The following is a 20366-nucleotide window of genomic DNA, read 5'->3' as shown; positions in this document are numbered from 1 at the left end:
TTGTATTGGCTGTAAGCGGAACGTAGGCGCTGTAGGTGATTGCAGCCCTCAGCTGAGTCATCTTGGGGCTGTCCTCGCGAGATTGACATCAACTGCCTCTTCGACTAGCAAGGAAGAGCCGTCTTAAATCTGTGAAAAGCTCCAAATAGGCACATGATAGTTTAGAGTAGAAGGAGCTCGAAGTTGGAATTCCATAGTCTATCCTTGAGAGCGAAGTAGGAAGAATCTCTGTTGACCCGTCCGGTGCTTTATTTATAGCTATGTATTTAAAGCAAGCAGTGCTCCTCTTCGCTTCAACAAGCATATGGGGTCGTTGCCACCGAGATCGAGAGTATAGTTTCTGTCATCAAAGAACTCTCGGTTCTCTCCTCGAGAAAAGATTGATGTTCAGTTTAGGCCTTACTACTATAAGGGAGGGGCAGCATCTCCCGTCGCCCGACTCACTCCTCACCGGAGCACTCCCTAGTCTTGTGGCATGGGTGAAGAGTGTCCACTCTTCACCCGCTAGGTTCAAGGTAAGCAGCTGAAGCAACTGCTGAGGGTACCTATCCAACTGTCTCTGCCGTTGGTGGAACTGGATATCGATCCAACGGGTTCGGATGCGAGCGAAGGGAAGCTTTATGTTGATGGGTACTTGAAGGATGAAGTATCATTTCAGTATATTGGCGGGACGAAGATGCCTTTAATTGTGAATCGGCATATAAAATTTTCAGAATTTGAGTCTCTAGTTCACCAAAAAATTGGGACCACAGCAACCGGTATCTCGCTATCTATAAAATGTAGATATGTCGCGGATCCATATCAAATCTTGTTCTACGACATTCGAAATGATGATGACCTAACTATGGTGATGATGCTTTTTGAGAATAGCCTCTTCAATTGTATGAGCCTGTACATAACCAAAGAGTACAAAGTAGGAGGAATTAGTTCTGCACCGATCCCCATCCGGAGGTAAAATATTCACTCAGGTGGAAATTTTCATTCTTTGAACTCTCATTCCATTACACTATTATCTGATGTAAAATTTGTCATTGCTCAGGAATATGTTGGATAAAATCAACATTATGAAGATCATATTTTATATGGAAATATTTGTGAACCTTCCTCTTGTCCTCTTGAACCGGCATTGACCCCAGAAATAAATCCATCAGTGCAGCCTCAGCAACACCTAATCAAAATGACATTGCTGGTCCCTAGAACATACCAATATTGGGCATAATCTGAAAAGATACCAATATTGCTCGGAATCGAAAAAGATATTCAGTGGACTTGAACCAAGACTATGAGGACCCTATTTTTAATGAGATAGAGGAAAATACAACTCAACATATGAGCACTGCCATGTAATCTTCTAATTACTAATTACATTTACTTGGCCAGTTCTATGTTTGTCTCATACAATATTCATTCTAACGTAGTCCCTACTGTGCAGGCATGATGCAGAGTTCAGCAGGGATTTCCATAGTGATATGTATGTTAGTGATGGCATTGAATGCGAGGATGGTAACAATATAGAAGGTGATGATGCATTTGGTGATGAAGGTGTACGCCCCCTAGTTGGTCTACAGAATGTTGTGGGAGACCCGTTATGTAATACGTATACAAGGGAGTCGTTGGAAGTAGATGAGATGGTTGTAGATGAATTAAATGAGGGACGTATAGAACTTGAGGAGATGAAGGTGGGAGGAATCTTCCCGAATTTGAAAGTATTTAAGAACAAAGTCAAAGAGTATGCAATTGAACGGAAGTTTGTACTCGTCCTAGTAGACTCAAAGCCTACAAAGTATGCCGTTAGATGCAAGGACAAAAGTTGCCCCTTCAGAATCAGTGGGAGAAATTATTTGAATCATGTTAGGGTAAAAAGGTTTGTGCTAGAGCATACATGCTCACGTACTTTGAAGGGTAATGCCCATCCCCTTGTCACAGCAGCTTGGGCAGCAGACACCTGCCTTGGGTTATTTCCCCGCCCAGGAGATGTGAGGCCTACTTTGATAAGAGCATACATCAAGGATAAGTGGGGTATAACTATAAGCTATGCGAAGACTTTCAATGCGAAGGTCATTATACACGAAATAATGTGTGGAAATGCGGAGGCGTCTTACCGCATCCTTCCTGCATATGCTCAAGAGATTGAGAGATGCAATCCTGACACCATTATGCGTGTATATCGAAGTCGGGAGCTATGGAGGCGTGGAGATCATACATTTGGTTGTTTATTTTGGTCATTCGGCCCTAGCATAGGCGCCTTCAGTCGAACAATTAGACCACTAATTGATGGGGCACATTTGCGAGGCAAGTATAAAGGAATTTTATTGGCTGTGACTGCAGTAGATGGTGATGGTGGATTATTTCCGTTAGCATACGCAGTGGTTGAGAATGAGATGTATGAGAGCTGGCTATGGTTTCTTCGTTTACTCCGCCAGAGGGTGATACCAGCAGAAAAAAACAACAACGAATTCACGATTTCCTCTGATCGGATGAAGGGTTTGCCTAGAGCTATTGACGAAGTATTGCCGGGATCATACCATAGCTACTGTATTCGTCACCTCAATGCCAATTTCCTAAAGACCTTTAAGAGTCAAATACTTTGCAAACTATTTTCGAGAGCCGTATATGCTTTAAGGGAGAGGGACTATAAGGAGACGATGGAATGTATCAAAGCGAAGAATGCAAAAGCAGGGAAATGGATATCTGTAGACACCCCATTTTGTTCCGCTTTAATCAATGAAGATGTTAGTGTTTTTCTATCGGTTTTCTAGTGTTTTTCATTTTTGTGTCATTCTCTTATGTTTTCTCGATCTCTTCGGTCATTTCCGCCGTGTTTCGCATTTTTCCGCCGGATGTTGAGAAGGGTTATCCATAGGAATCTAAATAAGAGAGAGAGCTTTGGGATAAGTTGCTTCGGGCAGAGTCAATCAAATGGGCCCGCGCAGTTTTTTTGGGAAGAAATGGGTTTTGCCTTACTTGGATCCAATATTTGAGGTTGTTCATGGGGGGAAACTCTCTTCGATGTATCCTAATGAATCTATGGTTTGGATCATATGGGGTTAATTTCTGTGTGCACCCCGTTGTGGCCTCGTAAATGAATGATTCGAATTGCTTGCAGAAATGATTTTATGGTGCGGTACCAAATCACATCCCATTTATATTGTAGCCCAACAAATGGATAGATTGGATCGTCCTATGGAATTGACTTGGGGGTGTAACATATTCACATCGCGGCCAATTTGTACAGTGGCCACCAAATTGATAGTTAGGATCATTCCATGGAGTGATTTTGGGTTAAATATATTCACCATGTAGCACCCTCTAATGGATAGTTAGGCTAATCTAATGGAGATAATTTGTGGACGCAACTAATTACATCATAGCCATTTGAAAGGGCGGTTTAGATCATCCAATGGAAATAATTTGGGTGCATAACCCATTTTATATTGGGATCCATGAATTGAACAGTTTGGATCACCCAAAATGTGAGCCATACACAACACCCAATTCTTTCTTTCCCCATTCACTACTTTCTCTTTCTATCTACACTAGAAGAGGTGGCTCAGGGAAGAAAGTGGCGAAATATATCATGCCCTTATTAAGATGTGAGTGGGGCCTACCATTGATGGTCCATGATTTCCCCCCAGCTCATGCATCCAACATGTGCGGGCCCGCATATGTTCTTCCCCCCAGATTCGGCTTTCGAAAATGGGTCCCGTGGATACAAAAATCAAAAGTCCATTCTAATTTGTGGTTCGGCTTTCGCAAATGGGCCCGCATATGTTCTTCCCCCCCAGCTCATGCATCCAACATGGGGGGCAAGTTATTGGGAGCAAAATGTGAAATTACCCATGTAGGGACCACACGTGTGACATATACCCCACTTAGGAAACGTTCCTAACTTTTTTTCTACACTCTTTACTCTAGAAGGCTGATTCCCTCTTGTTGGGATTGTTTCTAAAACTTGCCCCCCTCATTCTATAATGACACTACTCACTTACTTTAATGTTCATAGCTAATTAGGAAAGTGAGGGGTGTCATTGCCAAGAGAGGCAAGTCATGGTTTAATTCTCTCTCTCTAAAAGATATCATGATAATATCCCCTTGTTGACCGAGCCTTTTTTATAAGAGGCATGCATGCAATTAACTTTAAGAAATGTCTCTTTTCTGGCAAATTATATGAGCTTTGGATACACGTGGGATCCGGGTATTAAGGAAATTGCTATCTCTTCAAAGAAACCCGAAAGTATATGGCAATAAAATTGGTATAGCTTGGGAGAAAAGTTTAGAATCGGATATCTCTTTAGGCAATGTATTGGATTTTCATCCCATAATGGATGTCCATATTTTGGAAAACACTATTAATGGGTTATCAAAAATGAATAAAGCCTCCTTTCTTGCTGGACAAAAGAAAAGAGGAGGAAACAGCCAACGCAAAAAAAGAAAGAAAGAAAAAGAAAAAGAAAGATATTTTTGGACAAATGGCTCTCTCAGTTTTGGGGGAAAAAACTCTCTCTCGGCTCATATTCTCATTGGCAGACTTCTCTTCTCTGGGCTGGATCTCTCACTCTCACATCTCTCACCGTCTCCCTCTCACCCTCTCACATCTCTCGGCCTCTCCATCTCACAAAATTGGCAACCTTCTCTGGGTTCCATCTCATGAAATTCAGCTCTTCTCTCTCTCTCTCTCTATCTCTCCCTTGAATTTTCAGCCAACACTCCTTCTCCCCTCTCTTTTTTCTTCCATTAAAGCACTTCAAGATTATTCATCCTCTTCTTCTAACAATATTCCAAGCTACGAATCTCCGGCGATCAAGGCAATCTTGGTGTTACGTAGAGGGTGTGTCAAAGTGAATATCTCAAGGCTACACACCCTACAGAAAAAGAGCGCGATCAACGGTAGGTTCCTCCATTTTTATAATATCATAGGTAGAAAAGCATGCTTATGGCCGTTTCTTCTTTGTTTTCTTCATGATTTCCGTAAAAGTTACCATGCATGACCTAATACGATTGTGGTGCGTCAGCTTATTTGATTATCAATTTTGGTAAAAAAAAAGAATCGTTATATGAGAAAATTGGGTGTTTAACCGATTGGGATATCTAGTGGCTTTTGAATTGTTTTACAAAGTGAGTGTTTTAAAACCAAGGTTTTTTGGCGAAGCTATATTTTTCGAGTCTTAATGTGGTTAAAATAGGACCAAAAATCTAAAAATTCCGGTAGATTTCATTTGTTTTGACGGCTCAAAAATTTGTTTAAATAATACCCAGAAATAGGATTTTGATGGTCCTAAAAATCGTTCATATAACAAAACAATTTAAAACTGATTGAAATTTGGTCCTCAGTAGATTTTTTATGTTTAAATATTATACAAAAAGTTTCAAAAGATTTGGAGTTTATTTATTATTTTCGCTGGAATTGTTTTGATAAAATCACTGATTTTCATGTATATATGAAGGACATATCATTAAACGAACTCCTTGAAATCTGAAATTTGGTAGCAAGATGAAATGACAAGTCGGAATCATATTGTGAGTTTATCGGGAATTTTGGGCATATTTTAATATTTATTATTGATTTTTAATTGCTCTGATCAGAACATAAATATATCTGTTAAAAATAGCAAATTATTGAAATAATGTCTGAAACGTTTCGCATAATTTCCTATTCATCCGAGAATGTTCTAGTAAAATTTGGGTGGATTTGGAATTCGTTTGTTGTATATTTTAGTGTAATGTCATCAATCTGACCCGAAAGTGGAAAATCAATTAAAAATCGAATTTCAATCTTTAAAATCATGAAAAATTCTAGCAGAATATGTTTTTCAAGAACACATCATATCCGAAAGTTTCTGGAACAGATAGCTTAATTAGCTATTGGCTTCTTTATAAAATCATTAGTCTGATCCAATTGTGATAAATTCATTTAAAAATCCAAATTAATTCAAAGCAAATCCAAATTAATTCAAAGCACCTTGAAAATTTTCAGAGAACTCTAACATTTCATCATGTATTCAATCACTAAGCCATCTGAAACAAAAATCTTAGGAGTAATAGATTTTCTTTGTAAAATAACATGTTAGGATAATTTAGATGTCGAGATCGTAACCATAATCGTATACTAATTGCGATCGATCCAGCATAATTGGAGTGCATAAATTATAGTATGTTATTGTAGACACCCCATTTTGACCGTGCCCTAATCCATCCAATTTTGTGCAAAAGCCCATCAAATGAGTGATTTAGGGTCCCAAACTTCACCCTAAGCTAGCTTAGGGTCCCACTAAGGTCCCTGCAAAATTTCGTCGAAATCCGAGCGCGTTTGCCTAGCAAACGAGTCGAGCAATGTCGTAGGTCAAGTTCGCAGAAGGGGGGTGGATTATCCTGGATGAGACGTGCCCAAGTCAAATAAGACAAGAATTACGGGCGCGCTATATCAAGTTTTTCGCGCGCTTTATCCACTTGGAGTGCGGATATCAACCACCAATTTGTCTTTAAATATCGATTTTCTCTCATTTTTGAAAAAAAAAGAAAAGAGGTCTTCGTCTGTAGAGAGAGAGAGAGCGAGAGAAAAGAGATTTTTAGAGAGAGAGTGGATCTGATCTCCTCCGATCATCTTCTCCGGCTATTTTTCCGGCCGGCCAGCAACCTCTTTGTTTTTTATTTGTCTTGATTTCTTTTCTAACTTCTCTTCTTCTGTTTCTTTCATGATCATAGATCCATAGATACAAACCTTAGATTCAAACAAGACCCCCAGATCTGTTCTTACCTCTGTGTTTTCCGGTCAGGAATCAAATTTTCCGACATGCTTGCTGGAGCTCCGGTCATCTCTTCTTCACCTCAGAAACCTTAGATCTGCATTATTTTACCTAAACCCTAGATCTGAGATCTAAACTTTGACCCGAACCCTAACTTCGGTCATTTTTTCGATCAAAATCCACTAGATTCCAGCCGATTCATCTCCTCCGGCAAGCATAAATTCCGACAGATCTTTTTCTTCTTCTTTGACCGATCACCGGCTAGCCTCCGGCGAAGCTACGATCAGCGATCCGGCTTCAACTTCATTTAGCGTTTCAACTCATTCAGATCTATCTCCGGAGACTTTTATCTTTTTCATAAGTTGTAATTTCTGCAACTCTGTATGACTTTGTCTTCTCCGGCGAGATCTGCAACTTTCGAATCTACGAAATTTGACAGATCTACTTAATTCTGGTGGCGAGGCATCGAGGGACACTCACTCCGAGCATTGGACAAGAGAAAGGGGAAAAGGTGAGGGAAATCACATCTTGCAGGTATTCTTCGTCTATTCTCTATTCCCAAGTTTGTAGAATTTTTTCAAATTTTTGATTAATCTGTTGTATTTTACAGAAATTTTTTTAAAACTGTTGTGATGAAAAGATCATTAGAGGATTTGAATGCCGAATACGGTCATTATATAGAGTAGGACTGCCTTGTTAAAATCTTGAATATTGTGAACCTTTTGGGTTGATTATTTAACTAGAGAGTGTATTTCTTATTTTTAGAAGTCTGGAAATGATGAATTGTGAGGTGCATCTTAGTTTCTCTCATGTTCTTTACTTAAATCTGAGCCGTGGACTAGGTAGGTTAGGTGTAGTGTTTGTGTAGAGTGAATATTTTATGGCTTGGCTTAACCACCTTATGTTTCTTTAATTTATTCTTGGAGCTAAAAGGTTCTGGTAATATCTTGCTACATGAAATGGTAAAGGCCCTATGTTATTAATGCATTTTTTTTTTAAAGGAGTGTATATAGAGGTAGTCTTTACACTATCATTTTGATGATGGTATTGTTCATTCAGGGCCTTCATTGTAATTCGTCTGTGGATAGTCATTAACTCTCATCATTCACATTATCTAATAGTAATACTGATATATTGAACCTCACATTTAGAAATTAGGATGACTCTAGGTGAACCTTCCAAAAGTCAAGATTTCAAAAAAAAAAAAGGGCTTTAGTTGATTATATTAAACCTTTGTCTCGTTTCACAGAATTAAATATGACTGGATGAATGCTATGATATCTCTGTGCAACTGATTCTCATTTTACGCAAGGCATGTAATCATCTACACTTGTACATTAATTTGAGGTTGCATCTAAAACTGTATGTGCTGCTGAAACCTGTGTGTGTGTGGAATGTGGATATGCTCATTTAGCTCATTTTAGATAGAAGTCACATAGCAATCCTCCTTTTGTCCACTGAACCATGATAAAGCCATCATTTTGTTGATTAAGTAGGGTCATGGCCGTAACAGTCCTCATCATAATAGCCCTTACTTTGTTGTTAGAGCAAGGTAGTAACAATGGCAACTCTCATGGCCTGATGGGATTATTTTTTTTTTTAGGAGTTTTACTTGCTTTTGATGGCCCAAGCTTTTGATAGCCCAATTGGGAATGACATGTAAGAAACTATGTGTTCACATTAGATTGTATCTTTTTAATTAACCTGCAGGACCTTTTGAGAATCAAAAATGATGTTTTGGCAGTCATTTGATTAAATGCTTGGGGAAATATTTTTGGGTATATATCATTGCTCATCATTTGGATTGTTGAAGTCAAGTTCAAAATTTTTAGTCATCCATTTACGTTTCAGCACATTCATTTGCTGCATGTTGGCTTGTTCCATCTCATCTAAATGGCGTATAAGATGATTTTTTTTTTGGTTGGTTCTTTTGGCAGAATGATTTGTTTCTAGTATCATATAATTCAGGCAGATTAATTACATGAAAGTGGCTTAATATATATATTTAATTGACTAATACAAATACAAGCTCATTTTTACAGGGACATTACTCTATGATTTTATCACTTATACAATGAGTTTGGGTTGTTGTGCATTCATATAATATCAGTTAGATAAATTTTACCTACTCAATAGTCCCTTTAGTTTTTATTTTTATTTTTACTAAGCCCCCTAACAGATTTTGTTCGAATCAAAAATTTTTCAATAGTTGTCTGTATAAAATGCTATTCATTGGTTATGTTCCACAAACATGGCTGATGTTCATTATTTTGTACAAAATGCTACTCATTGGAATGTTTCACTATGCACAGATGCTGCCCGTAGTTTCATCACTTTGAAATTGTGATTTTGAGATGAATTAAAAAGCGCTTATCTGCTATCCATTTTCGCACATAACTGCTGTCCACTAGTGCTCACTGTTTGCTATCCATTTTCGCACATAACTGCTGTCCACTAGTGTCCATTGTTTGCTATCCATTTTCGCACATAACTGCTGTCCACTAGTGCCCACTGTTTGCTATCCATTTTCGCACATAACTGCTGTCCACTAGTGTCCATTGTTTGCTATCCATTTTCGCACATAACTGCTGTCCACTATTGCCCACTGTTTGCTATCCATTATTGCACATAAATGCTGTCCACTGTTGTCCACTGCTTACTATCCAACTTAATTGTATAAACTCAGCTTGCTTGCTTAACCTGAATCTCTTTTGGATTGAATAGAACACTCCTAAATATTTGCATTACACGTTACATAAAGCTTAGGATTTTCTCTTCATAGTCGGCACTATATAGCTGCTGTTTTACAGGTTTATGTACTCTACTTTTGTGTTTTTGGTTGAATTTAAAAGCATCTTGTTGCTGTCTCACCACAATCTTATGCACCTTATAGTTATGATTTGTGATAGTTTAAAAGCCTATAGCTGCTGCCCCCTTAGTTGTTTTCACAAATACATAGCTACTGTTCATCGATAATTCATTACTTGCTGCCCATGATTTTATAATAAATGCTGCCCTTTGATTGTTTTCACAAATATATAGCTGCTGTTCATTGTGGATCATTACTTACTGTTTTTTAGAATAAGGCGATGAAGGCGTTAGCCTAAGCCCATTTTTAGATGTTTTTATTTAAATAAATTGTTTAAATAAGAAGAAGGAGATCAGATGACTACTCTATTCGATATTATCGACATGAGTACTGTCTGATCTCAAGGCGGGATTAGAAATATTATAATGTGTATATGATATCAGATGATTACTTTGGCATCATCTGATTTCATTGGAGTCCCCGTATTGGGGTTTGTGGTTGGTTTTGAAGTGTTTTGATATTGTTTTTACTTTATTAGGCTATCCAGCGGCTGGTCTGGACTAATTAATGTTATTTATCATTTTATGATTGCTATTTGATTGTATATTCTTCTTTGCTTAGCCCTTGATTTATTCTTAGAATAAAATTTGCGATTATCTGGTAACCTTTTCTTCTCTTTTTGATAGACTAACACAGTCTTATAGATTTCTGTTAAAATTCTTTGATATTAGAATTCCCTCTCGTTGCAAGGGCGATGAAGGCGCTAGCCTAAGCCCATCCTTAGGGGACTCGCTTAGTCCAAGTAGCACTCCTCTCATTTACTTAAAGACTTGTCCAAGTCTTTATGATGTGTATCTCCTAGAAGTTAGAAATCCATTCATTGCAAGGGTAATGAAAGAGTTCTCTAGAGTCCTCTCAGGGAGACAGGCTATGTCTCAGACAGAGAAAGTTGTATCCTTTAGAGACAAGCTTTGTCTCGTTAGTGAGTCCATCCTTAGGAGACATGCCGTGTCTCGTCAGCACCTCTCTTGGAGCTTATCTTTTTGTTTAGGAGTCTCTCACAATCTCATTTTTCTTTCTAAACCTCATCTTTGTGCGTCTCTTGGTTTTTGGAAGAACACCTTGCTCGGCTTGGCATCATACCCCTTACCCTATGGGTATTGGGTTGCACATTTGTTGCACCCTAGGGCTAGGTAGCTGTCCGGCCCGGCTGGGTGTTTTACTTAAACCAAATATGCACAAGGTCTCTTTTTCCTTGTTCGCATTTTTTCTCTATCCTACCTATATGTCTAAGAGACTTGCCCAGTCTCATTCTATTAGCATCCTCTTCTTTGTGCATCATTTGGTTTTGGGAGAACATCCTACTCGGCTTGGCATCATACCCCTTACCCTTATGGGTATTGGGTTGCACATTTGTTGCACCCTAGGGCTAGGTAGCTGTCCGGCCCGGCTGGATGTTTTACCTTTGCCAAATATGCACAAGGTCTTTCCTTATTACTTGTTGAGCTTTATCTTAGTTTGATCAGTCCACTAACATAGGAATCCGTCCTTAGTCTAGAGAGTCAGTCCTCTTGTTCAGGAGTCAAATTCTATCATCATAGGGGTTAGGATTTTATCCAACCTCTCATCAAATCTTGTGTTTTTCTATCCGCTCTTGCAAGGTATAGGATGCCGTCCAACCCTTGCAGAGCTGTGTTTCTGTTCTTTTCCCCCGCAAAGCATAGGATGCTGTCCAACCTTTGCGGGATATCGGGAGTCTGTCCTCCCCTTATGATGATAGGATTTATTCCCCTTGAGTCAAAAACACTTAAAAATAACAAAAACATCTGAAAAACCAAAAATCTCAAAAAAATCTTGAGTCATTAGGAGAGTAGTTAGGAATTCTGTTTCGAACTACGTTGGCTTGATCCTCATCCACGAGGTACGTAGTGCAACTTGAGAGTCTTATCTCAGGTCCAGCCAAACCTTTGTAAATAAATCATTTACCCATTTTAAGAAAAAATACCAAAAATCTTCAAAACTTTGTTTTCAACAAGATCTTCCTCTAGAGTTAGGAGTTTGTCCTAGATGGAGAGTTTTAGAGTTTTGAGTTTGTCTTTGATGTGTTGTGTGGTTTGTTTGTGTTTGTGTTAGAGTTAGGAGTTTGTCCTAGAGTTATAGGAGCGCCTCCGTCCAGTCAGTTGGCGATTCATATCGCCGATTGAAGATTAAGTCTTGGATACGCTAGTGATCCCATTGTTTCCCTTAGGGCGTACAGCCTAGCTACACATAGATTATAGGAACCACCTGCATTAGCTTAGGGCTAACCTGCATTTAGTTAAGGCATATAGGGTGTCCTAAAATCTACAATCCATTGGAATTTAAATAATCACACAAGAAGCTTTAAGAACTAGTCCGGTCTTTTAGATCGAGTCTAAGATAGAGGTCTAGATGTCTTAGGCATCATAGCTTAGAATAGGTGCGAAGAACTACGTTGCCTTGATTCTCGTGGAGGCGGGGATACGTAGGCTTCTTTGGATGAACATTAGATCATCTAAAGACTCGGGCCTAGGTATAGATTAGAGTCTTAGGGTTGTATAGTATCGAGTCATTTTTCTATGTTTTGCAGTGTTTTCTTACTTTATTGCGCAGACCTTATACTTTTTTGGTGTGTCGTGCATGTGTTTGTTCATCAGAACTTAGACACCCATTAGGCATGTCATTTATAACCTAGCTATGTTTAGGTGACACATGTTTCTTTTATTTATCTTGTGTGCCTTTGATTTCATCTCCGAGACATGCATGATTAGATAGACGTCTTCTCGGAGATATTCATTCCCATTCCATATGATTTTCGCCCAAAGCTCTTCAAAATTATTAAGTAAATGGCATAAGAGACCAGGTGTTTGCACTTGGGCGGATGAGGTGCTCTTTAGACCTTCCGAATTCGTAACCAGGCACGAACCTTATTTTATATCTCTGGTTATCCGTTGCAACAGAGCATAGTATGGGATCCAGGGCCCGTTTGCCTTTTTTCCTTGGATGGCGACTCTTCTTTGTTTAAGGTACGCCTCGAATCTGGGCTAGTCCCCGAATCGAGAGGTATCTCACCTTTGTATCGCCACTCATGCTGTGAGGGGCACTTCTTTCGAGAGTTCCTTGGTAGAGCTCTCCATTCACGTGGATGATCCATAGAGACTGTTAGCACGTGGGGGCACGTCCCTCACCGCCGCCTCTCTCTCGGATCGGGGTCCACAGTTATTGGCTCCGAGGTCCACTGTCCACGGAATCCTGAGAAATATACCAAGCAATAAGATACTATAACTTACGTGCTAAATTATACAAGGGTTGAGAGCACGATTCCCTTCCACGGTTGCGATTCGAGGCCGAAACTTGCGAACCATAGAGCCTTTGGTATTCCTTAGATGTTTAGAATCGAAAATCCTCAAAAATAAAAAATCATTAAGTTCAATAAATCGAATTAACTCGATCCGCGTATTAGGAGCCGTTGGATTACGGTCTCCTATCGTAGGAACCTTTAGGACCCCTTAGGAACACTTACGTCATGTTGTGTCCTAAGTTTTAGGGAGTCCTAGAGTTAGGAGTCCAGCCTCAACACGATCGATTGCTATTATTAGCAATTGAGTCATAGATCTAGTTACACTAGTTATCCTTTTTCCCATAGGATAAGCCTAGTTACCTAGGATGTAGTTTCACCTGCATTGACGTCGTGCACTAGCTAGGACCATATAGCATCTTAGATGAAGTCCTAGGATAATAAAATCTTCAATTTGAACTAAATAATTTCTCTTAAATTGTTAAAACAGTAAATCCAGTCTAGATCGGTGTCCTAGATGAGTTAGGCATAAGTAGCTTAGTTCAGGTGCACCGAACTACGATCAACTCTGATTCCAGTGAGGCTGGGATACGTAGGCAACTTGGATACTTGAGTGGCATACCAAGCCCAAGTCGGCTCCACACATAAGTAGTGGGGTTTTGTATATTAATCGTTAAATTAAAAGTAATGAAATCACTTAGGACTTTCCATGAAATTAGAATTTTAGGAGAACTTTCACTTAGAATGAATTCAAACAAATTAAGAAAATCAAGATACATATTTAGGAATTACATTAAAATTAGATTTTAGGATGCATGTCACGTAATTCGCATATTAATATAGAGATAAGTGAGCCATTTAAAAGAAATTCAAAAGAGTTAACTTTTGGAATTGAAGACCGATTATCGGGCAGGAATGGTGCATGTGGTGGTAACAACCCATACTTTCCATTCTCGTAACCAGGTAACTAGTCTAGATTTCTGGTCAATTATGGGTCCTAGATCCCTCATCTAGGTGGGGACTCTGTCACTCTCTTTTGCGTGGAATTCGGATTACCTTAGTGATCCCAAGTTCACAGAAAAGATGAATTAAATCACACCTTGCTAGGCTCGACGGCTTACCCCTGCCCTTATGGGTACTGGGTTGCACGTTTGTTTGCACCCTATGGCTTGGTTGCTGCCTGCTTGGTTGGGTAATTAAAATTAATAATAAAAAGCACACGCCATTCGCGTGGGTACGAGAAACCAAGAGAGTGGAAGACGGCTCACGAGCCATTCCCCTCTCGCGGGATCTGGTCCCACAATATCTGAGATTCCTAAAGAAAACTGGGCTAATGTATACTTTAAAGGGTCTAGGTGGAATATGTTGACAACTAATGCAGCGGAGTCCTTCAACAACGTATTAAAGAGCGCACGGGAGTTACCGATCGCGGCTCTAGTCAATCACACTAGATGGAAAGTACAAGACTACTTCTACCTTTGCCGCAAGGCTGCTTCTGAATGAAAAATGCATTTGACCCATAATGTAGAAAAATGGTTAGACAGATCATGTCTGTATGGCAGTAACGAATTTCAGGTGAAGGGGTGAAACAACGGCAGAGAGAACAATGACACAGAGAGAGTAAAAGCACTGCCTTATACACGCATTGATCCACAAACAAACCTGAAAAGTTCGAAGGGGAGAAACATATCCCATGCTTTGATAATGGAGCAAAGTCACCTTCTCTTTTTTTCTTTAACTAGCTGTCAAAGTAGTACAATTACCAAAATGCTGTCATAAGCCAAAGATAAGAGGAGTTCACCCTAATATCAAAACATTGTGGTGCCAATATCAGCGAAAATAATAAATTGCAGATTACATTTATAAATAGTAAGAGACCAATGGCTGAAAGAAAAATTAGCACCTGCCTCGTGGTTTCATTGAACATAGGGACTGAAACAAAAAGTCCCAGCTGTGTCAGTTATGGGTTGAAATTAAACATACAATCAACACTTCAAAGTTAAAACCATTCTTCCTGCAACTTCTTCCGCTTCTCCCGATCCTGTTCACTCAGAAGCTTGCCATTGAAGGACCAGATGTTGAAGCCATTCTCCATCTCATGAACTGAAGGAACCGAGGTCGCAACATACCTGCAAATTAAAAGATGTTGCTTTTAAGGTTTAGAAATCTATATTGTAAAGAACCAAAAAGCATGGATGACTGGCAAACACATACCTTCCAGTTGGATCCCACTCAATGTCAGTTGCCATGAAATGCTTAGCAGTGGCCATGGTTTGAAGCTCATGAACATTGTAAAACTCCCACTGTCCCTTGAAAACCTTCAACCCTGCAAGAATAATGAAACGACCAGCAGGGGACCAATGAAGAGCATTAGCCTGCTTCCCTTTGAGAGTCGTTAGCTTTGAGACTCGACCCATGTTGTGAGTAGTTCGCATTGAGTAGAAACTTATGTTAGGCCTTCAGCTATCTCTGTGGATAACAGTAAACCTGTGACCTTAATGGTGAGGTACTCCCCGTTACTTTACCAATACATTTTGCAGTCACCAACGCTGAAGAGAGCGAGGAATTGGAACAAGGCTTACCTGCAAACAAGCGCAATTATCACAATGAATAACTAAAACATTTTGATGTTTCCCAATTGTTTGAATAATATCCACTCACCCTAGCAGGTTGATTTCCGCCACCTACTTCTGGAACGAAGAGAGTAAGTATCAGATCAGCTGGCGACCAACTGAAGTCTAATACATTTTCCACCCTTAAAGATTTCTTATCAATAAGACTGAACGTCTCAATTTCATAAACAGAGATCACATTTTTCCCGATCCTTGGAAAGTATCTATCCTTATACAAGCATTTTAGGCGAAGGGGAGAAACTAACGAACAACCCACAGTCGTGGAATATAAACATACTGTACATGTACAACCAACAACAATGTCTCCCAAGTAAGAATGTCAACAAGTTACAGGGATACTGTCCCATACACCCCATTCAACATTTCGGAAAGTAGCGAATCTCGCATAGCCGTAATATCTTTCTGGGTGAAATCAAGGCTAGCGTCACGGGTGATGTATTCCATCTCTTTCAAAACGAACAGCCCACAGTCGTGGCTGCAAAACATGAAGAATATATGCAACAATAAGAATTAATCGTTTACGGAGGTTTCATAAACTAAAGTAATTGCACGTAACATACCTGTTACCTTGTATGGGCCGATCGGCCACTACATCAATGGGGAATGCACTTATATCACTGTCATTCACCCTTCTGAACCATTGAACAAGGTAATCGACCTACAAATCAATAATTCCGTATGTTAGGGCAGTAGTCAGTACAAATTAATTAATAATTGGCATACGAATCAAGTTTAGAGTAGTATTCACAAGGGGTTGCACCCTTCTAGAATCTGTGCGAGCGACTAGAGAATCGTAAAGAAGGGAGGTACGATGCTCCATATCCAACACTAGAAGAACCCAATGAACCATATCTATGTTAATTGGAATGAGTACTTTTCGTATCTCTTCAAGTGGGATGTTCTGTAAATGATTTACGAATCTGGAACATGCATCAGAATGTTCACATCTTTCATGAAGTATAAGTTGCTGCAACTACAAAAAGAAATGTTAGAATTGCCTGCAGCTTCAAAAACAAAAACCATTACTTATAAGTCAATTTAATCTCACAGCTAGATGGGTAGTAAGGCAAATGCATGCTCCCTTTTGTTTTGTTCACAAACATTCGTCCCGCAAGTTCAAGTAGTCCGTATATACATTAACAATCTACAGAATAGACCATAGGTCAACGAGAAGGAACTTAAGAAGAAATGTGTAGCAGCGCATTATTCACTCTTTACGTTACTAAGTGAACCATATAACATCTTACCAGAGATGATAACCACCCTCTACGATCGGTTAGTATAAGCAAGTCTTCTTTACACATGTGGTACCCATCACTGTGAATGACTCTGTCACTGCAAATCCAGTAAAATGTCATCTCGCTCTATGGACCTTTGGTCATATAATTGTACTGAAACAACCTATCTATGAAATTAATGGGAGAAATTAGAATTCCAAAACAATCTAGGTTGTACGGAAATTTACCAAGGTTGTAGCGCTGCTAATGCATCCACCTTCATCGCTGCAGGCCCGGTGACATTACGAAGAGCATAAATGCTTTTCCGCTTGCTTATGACATACGGTGAACTGGGTGCTCTATTAGGTTGTAACCTCCTTTGACGTTGCTTCACATTTTTTTCAATGTTCCCAATCAGTTTCTTATCTTGTTTCTTATTTGATTTCTTACTCTGACTGGGGTTCATATCAGGACTGTCAAGCAAGATAGTAACCATATTAGCTGCAGCATCCCTGACATCCCGAGTAATTAGGCTATCAATAGAGATATGTTCTACGCTATCATCAACCAAATATTTTCCCATATCATCTATAAAAACACCATCCCGTACTTCCCCCTTGGCAGTCACTATCTCGGCTTCCCCATCCTTATTTTCGGCCTCTCCTTCCTCTTTCTCGTTATCTTAGTTGGGATATCATTCCCTGACTCCAAACCTTCCCTCTTTCTCGAATCTCTCCTGAACAAATGAGTTTTTATCTCCCTCATTTCACATTCAACTTTGGTTATCCTCTCCAACAATGATCTTTCTAACAGATTCATCTACTTCGGACTTCTCATGTGCCCCACTTTCTCTCATACTCCTCGTCCTTCTTTCCCTCCCCTGCTCTGCCGCAGTTGGCCACATTGAATCCCCCACTACAGGCACAATTGGACCCATGCTATCCCCCACTGACCTCTTTGTAACAGATTCATGTACCTCAGACTTCCCATGTTCCCCTCTTCCTCTCCTACTCCTCTTCCTTCGTTCCCTTCTCTGATTTGTCGCGATTGGCCTCATTGGATCCCTCAGTACAGGCACAGTTGGACCCATGTAATCCCCCTGAAATTCCAAGGGTGGTCTCGAGTACGGCAACTTAAGAGGAGGTAAAATTAGGTTGCTAACGAGTTTTAAACTTTTGAAAACTTCTAACCTAATTTTGAAGATTAAGAGATCAAAGATGAAAGTTTAAGCACACAAGTTAAATCCTAAGTGCAATGCAAATAAAGAGTAAGAGATTTAAAAGAGAGTGCACCCGAGATTTAAAGTGGTTCGGTCCTTCAAACGCGAGGCCTGCTCCACTCCACCAACCAAACCCGTTGATGGCTTCACTATTTGATCTTCTTAACTCCGGCGAAGATCAATGCCTATTACAATTCCGAATGCTTTAACCTTGGTGGCAATCCTCACCACGGAGAGTGGGCTCCGCTTCTCCGAACACTCGCCCGAATACAATGTTCTTGAATAAGAAAGAAGGAAACAAAAATCCCTCACAAGGGTTTACAATTTGTAGAAGATGTACAAATTTGAGCCTAATGATCCAAATCCTAATCTTAGAGGATGAGAGACATAAACAAGCTTGAATCACTCTTAGGATGTTCAAATAGAGTTTTAGAGTGTTAGGATTGATAATTTGGAAGTTGGAAATACCCATAAATATAGAAAAACCCAAATATGACCGTTTGGTGGCATAGTGGTAATTCTGGCAAAAACACCAACGGATATAATTCTTCCCGTTATAGTGTTCTCGGAGTTCCGAGAAATTCTCAGAGTTTCGAGAATTGATCTCGGAGTTCCGGGAATACAAATAGAAATTGGAAAAATGCTACTGGACCATTTCTCGGAGCTCCACTGCAACCACAATTGAACCGACTGAATCGCAAGAAATACTAGCATCGTCGTCTTTATCATCGACTTGAAGTAGAGATTCTTCCCTTGCCACAGCTTCGACCCTCCAAACCACCTGGAATACATTCCATATTATTAATTACAAATACGACTGTAAAAAATAACACGAAAGACATACAACGACCAACATGCATTATACTCTCACCTCTGAGGCTTTCACCGTCCCATGTAGAATACAATTAATCAACTGTTTATGCTCCATCTTCTTCGTATCCATCTGAGCGGTCCACTTAAATAGACGCGGATACGCATCAGGACAATTAGGTGCCCATAACGTGGTATGCTCAAATAGCCATACCTGATATCAAACTAGATTAGATCCGTATAAAATAGAAAGAAAAAACTATATGCAATGAATGGAAAATTACCCGTAAAAGGATGGAGCACCCCAATATATTCCCTTTCCACGGAGTGCAGCATGTGAATCTAATGATCTGACCAAGAACTCATGAACGGGATAAGCCCATGCAACATTTCCTATAGTCTGCAGATCAATATACAGGAAGAGGCAAGAACATGCCTTCTGGTCCCTCTGCGCAAACAAGACAGTGCTGCAGAATAACAATATCAAATGCTTCACAGTCGACTTCACGAAGTCTTCTTCGTCTGAATCCATATCGGCATGAATAACCTTGACCACCTCGTCAAAGATGGCAGTTGGAGCCCCAAACCTCCAACCATCCACACTATCCCTGCTAGACCAATCTAATTGCGGCCTTTCCCCAATCATACTTAAACCTAATATTTTCGCTACATCACTAACTAGAAACGTGACTACAATGCCTCCCAAACGAAATGCTGTCCGTTTGGGATCCTATTTATTTACCAATGTCATCAAAATCTTCTTCCGCAACTCCACATCTTCGAGGCCCTCATGTAGAATCAAATCTGTAAATGGGGTCTCCTTTATGAAATCCCTATGCGCATCCAGTAACCGAATATTTTTTAGGGACAGCATGACGGACAGCATCTAGATAAGACATATTTCGCCTGCAAAAAATGGCACTATGAAACAGTTGAGGTAGAAACACGAGGAGATGCAAACAGAAAATAGAACAGTTACTCACCATGACGAAGATGTAAATAATTGATGGGAAAGATCCACAATTTTCTTAAGTTGGTCTGTATCTGTCGAAACCAGCAACAATCACTTCAAACACAATATTAGTCTATTCAAACACAATATTACTCCATTGAAACAATAAGGATAGAGAAACCATAGCTAATCACTTGAAACAACACAGGGTTCCCTAAGTAACTTCAAACAACCATACGTAAAGATCATCAACACCAAATACGACAACCGTAGCTAATCCCTTCAAATTTAAACAATCAAACATCACTTCAAACAACATACGGCTCCCCAACTCATAGCAACCATAACAAACCGTACGAGTGGGAGCTAAACCATTCAAAATTAAACCACTTAAAACAACCATAGCTATATAGATACTTGAATCAAATTCATAACAACCATCACAAACATAACATGCATCCAAGACACAGAAATAGAACCATAGTAACATATCATCCATCCATCCATAATAACATATGAAACCCATATATAACATAACATCCATCAATCCATAATAACATATGAAACCCATATATAACATAACATCCATCAATCCATAATATCAACCACAACAACCATAATAACATACTGTGGACCCCGATCCGAGAGAGAGGCGGGGGAACGAGCC

General features: G+C 39.6%; 1 protein-coding gene across 1 annotated transcript; it reads left to right on the top strand.

The window, feature by feature from the left end:
• Positions 1-260: 260 nt before the first annotated feature.
• LOC143888710 (uncharacterized) lies at positions 261-7838 on the top strand. The gene is made up of 4 exons (XM_077393136.1): positions 261-515; positions 659-951; positions 1433-2693; positions 7803-7838. The coding sequence occupies exons 1-4, from the start codon at positions 261-263 to the stop codon at positions 7836-7838; spliced, it is 1845 nt and encodes a 614-aa protein (XP_077249251.1).
• The last annotated feature ends 12528 nt before the right edge of the window (positions 7839-20366 follow it).

Source organism: Tasmannia lanceolata, unplaced genomic scaffold (genome assembly GCF_043159265.1).
Source record: "Tasmannia lanceolata isolate RefF3 unplaced genomic scaffold, GAP_Taslan_0.1 ptg000002l, whole genome shotgun sequence".
Classification (NCBI taxonomy): Eukaryota; Viridiplantae; Streptophyta; class Magnoliopsida; order Canellales; family Winteraceae; genus Tasmannia; species Tasmannia lanceolata.
Note: the sequence above shows the minus strand (reverse complement) of the source record. Positions and strands in the feature narration are given on the sequence as shown.